This window comes from Cynara cardunculus (assembly GCF_001531365.2).
Source record: "Cynara cardunculus var. scolymus isolate 2C chromosome LG 4, CcrdV1, whole genome shotgun sequence".
Classification (NCBI taxonomy): Eukaryota; Viridiplantae; Streptophyta; class Magnoliopsida; order Asterales; family Asteraceae; genus Cynara; species Cynara cardunculus.
The window spans coordinates 2,990,882-2,994,287 of record NC_037531.1 but is presented as its reverse complement, the minus strand read 5'-3'; the positions used below and the strand labels follow the sequence as shown (position 1 = coordinate 2,994,287).

At 28.4% G+C, this 3,406-nt stretch overlaps 1 protein-coding gene across 1 annotated transcript; it reads left to right on the top strand.

Annotated features, from left to right (window-relative positions):
- Positions 1-2,878: 2,878 nt before the first annotated feature.
- On the top strand, positions 2,879-3,142 carry LOC112510732 (mini zinc finger protein 2-like). The gene has a single exon (XM_025116052.1). It carries the CDS (start codon positions 2,879-2,881, stop codon positions 3,140-3,142), a length of 264 nt encoding a protein of 87 aa, XP_024971820.1.
- Positions 3,143-3,406: the final 264 nt, after the last annotated feature.

Sequence of the window (3,406 nt, the reverse complement as noted above, 5' to 3'; positions counted from 1 at the left end):
TCCATATGATCAATTAATCAGTTATTCACGTGATCATATAATCAGGTAATCACATAATAATTTCCTCAGGTGCATAACCATCCATTTCATACAAACTATATAAACTAGCATCAACCAACAACATAATTCTATTTTTTCCTTTTATTTTTAATGCATAAGGGTATAATTTATTAAAATATCCCTCATTTTATAGTTTCTGGGTAACTCTATTTTTAATTAGGAATTTATTTAATTCTAATATTTACTCATAAAATAAAAAAAGTTTTTGTTGAATATAGATTTTCCAGATTTTCCTAACATTTTTTTTTAAAACCATTCTAATAATAAAATCACATACATATATATATATATATATATATATATTTTAAAGCTCTGATTTTGTTTCATTAATGTCGATATCCATGATTTTATTCTCTCCTTTACCAATTTATACAAATAATTTGCATTAAGATAGTTATAGGTTGTATAAGATCGTATCGTTTCATCTTGAGATTTCAATTGGTTGAAACTTTTAATGCGATTGAACGGGATGAAAGCGAGGAAGTGGAATTGAATACGGGGAAAGGATATTTTCAGTGAGTTGAAACTTTTAAAACTTTTTCCAGTTTTTACTCTTTCTTGTATAAAATAATAATAATTTTTTTACTGTACTAAAATAACTTCTTTTAATAATTGTCTTTGATCATGAAAATGGATGGATGAGATTGATATGTAGGGTTTGTACAAATGAGAGTGATTTGTATTTTATCGTTCCTCTCTCTCTCTCTCTCTCTATATATATATATATATATACACACACACACACGGGAGGGATCAAATGCAAATCAAGTCATTTGTACAATCTGTATAGTACAAACCTCATGCAACCAATTATAATATTTTTCAATTTTTTAATGATGAAGATTGTTTAGTAATTTTTATAGTGGATGACGTTAACTACGAACATTATCATCTTCATTATATTAATTTTTGAAAACAAATTTCATCAAAATGAGAAATACATGAAACAATTTCTTTTTTACAGAGAAACAAAAACATATGAAACAATTTTATCAATAAAAGAATTATATGAAACAATTATTTTAACTTGTTCTGGTTTGAACCATGATCCCCCCCCCCTCCTCTCTCTATGTATGTATGTGTGTGTGTGAGAGAGAGAGAGAGAAATAAACATTAAAAAGAAAGAAATAGACGGTTGATCGTGTATTTATGGCACCAAATTATAGGGCCATGGATGTTACATGTTGTGTGATTTGTTGGCAGCTAATGCCATTTCAATTGTGTCTTTGGTCGACAAACGTTTCGAACCATGATTGGATACTTATCAGGAAGATGCGTAGAAACCACTCTTTGCGGCTTTTAAAATGACGTAGAAAACTCACAACGCATCGACTAAATTAATTCTAAGGTGTTGTATATGTCGTCCATTTATGAATCAAGAGTAGATTTGATGTTTGATACTTAAAAGACTAGAGAAGAAGAGAACTAGGTTGAAGGCCGTAATCATAAATGCCTAAGTAGCTACTCCATCAAAAGAGGCTACACTCTTTAATAGATTACGTCTTCATGTGGTCCTTAACACGTTCTATATCACTACAACAAATTAAATGACCCTTTTTGTTTTAGGACGTATACGTATATATAACCTTTACCTTTATTTCTCAGTATTTTATTGCCACTTTAAGGCTCCAAGTTGTAGTGTTATATATATAGATGAGTTATTATGTAACCTTTTACATTTGTATAACTAATATAATTTAATTTCAATCGTCCATTTTCATTCGATGAATATGTGATTTCATAAAAAATTTAATTGTTTCATAATATAAAGTATTGATCATAATTAATGAACCTTAATTATCTTTTATAAATGAGTCTTTTTGTTAAGGGACGTATATATAACCTTTATTTGTGAGTATTTTAATGCCACTTTAAGGCTCCAAGTTTTATATATATATATATATATATATATATATATATATATATATATATCTTACATTTAATATATTGATTAACATATATTTATTCTACAATATGATCATTTTTTATGTAAACACATTGTGAAATAAATATATGTCAATCAATATACTAAATTCTAGACCTAGATGGAAAAAAATCATGTGAAACAATATTTTATAATTATATAGTTCTCAAATTTATCACAATATAATACAGGATTTTAATTTCATTATGTAATTTAAGTTTATAGGACGTCACAAAGTTCAGAGCGTCTTATTAAGCTGTTTTATAGAACTCAATTTATAGAATTAAGAAATAAAAGATCCTATCTAAAGGTATTGTAATAATTTTATAGGGTGATTTTTGGCATCTTAACAAGTTTTATAGGACATTTTTAATACAAAACGTCTCATTAACTATTTTATAGAACACTATTTGAAAAAAAAAATGTTCTATAAAAACAAGTGTCGTATAAAAATATGGGTTTATAGAACAATTTTCAAAAGTGTCCTATAAAATAGCTAAATAGGCCACTTTGTAGTAAAAGTATCCTGTAAAACTTGTAAAGACGCTTAAAAGTGTCCTATAAACTTATTACAATGCTTTTACACAGGACCTTTTATTTTTTGGTCCTATAAAGTTTTATAAAACAGTCTAATAAGACACTTTGAAATTGGTATCGTTCTAAAAACTCAATTTTGTTGTAGTATATAATATATATATATATATATATATATATATTATAACTGAGAAAACTTTTTATATATAATGATCCTCTCCATGACCTCTCAAATCGTTTTTTCCCAAGTGGGAAACTCATTTTTCCAACCCTACATTGCTAGGGTTTCTTCAATCAGACGTCTCTCTCTCTCTCTCTCATCTCTCAATATTTCTTTAGAGAGAGAGAGGAAATTAAGCAATGAAGAAACAACAAGTAGTGATAAAGAAGAATAAAACTTCGAGTCCATCGGTGATTCGAACAGTTCATTACGGACAATGCTTGAAGAACCATGCGGCTAGCATCGGCCGGTATGCGGTAGACGGGTGCAGAGAGTTCATGGCAAGCGGAGGCGAAGGAACGAGAGGTGCGCTGTCGTGTGCCGCCTGCGGCTGCCACCGGAATTTCCACCGGAGAGATGTAGATGAGGTTGCTTGTGAGTGTTCTTCAACTTCTGACAATTAATGCAGAAGTATGCAAAGATATTCATTTTATCTTCTCTGTGATTTTGTGAATATATATATATATTTGCTTAAATTTGTTATTTGTGTTAGAAAAAAAAAAGCATTTTCTTCAATTTATCGTATTAATTAACACTTCATTTCTCTTTAAATTTTTATTTATTTATTTAATTGTTTTTTTTAGATCATATTTGTAATGAATTTCAGTTGAAATTAGACTTTAATTATTAGAGATGGGAATTCTCCTTATGGCTTTATATGTAGTGTG

Excerpts from the sequence above, each read along its gene's own strand:
- LOC112510732 (XM_025116052.1), top strand. The coding sequence starts at position 2,879 with ATGAAGAAACAACAAGTAGTGATAAAGAAGAATAAAACTTCGAGTCCA.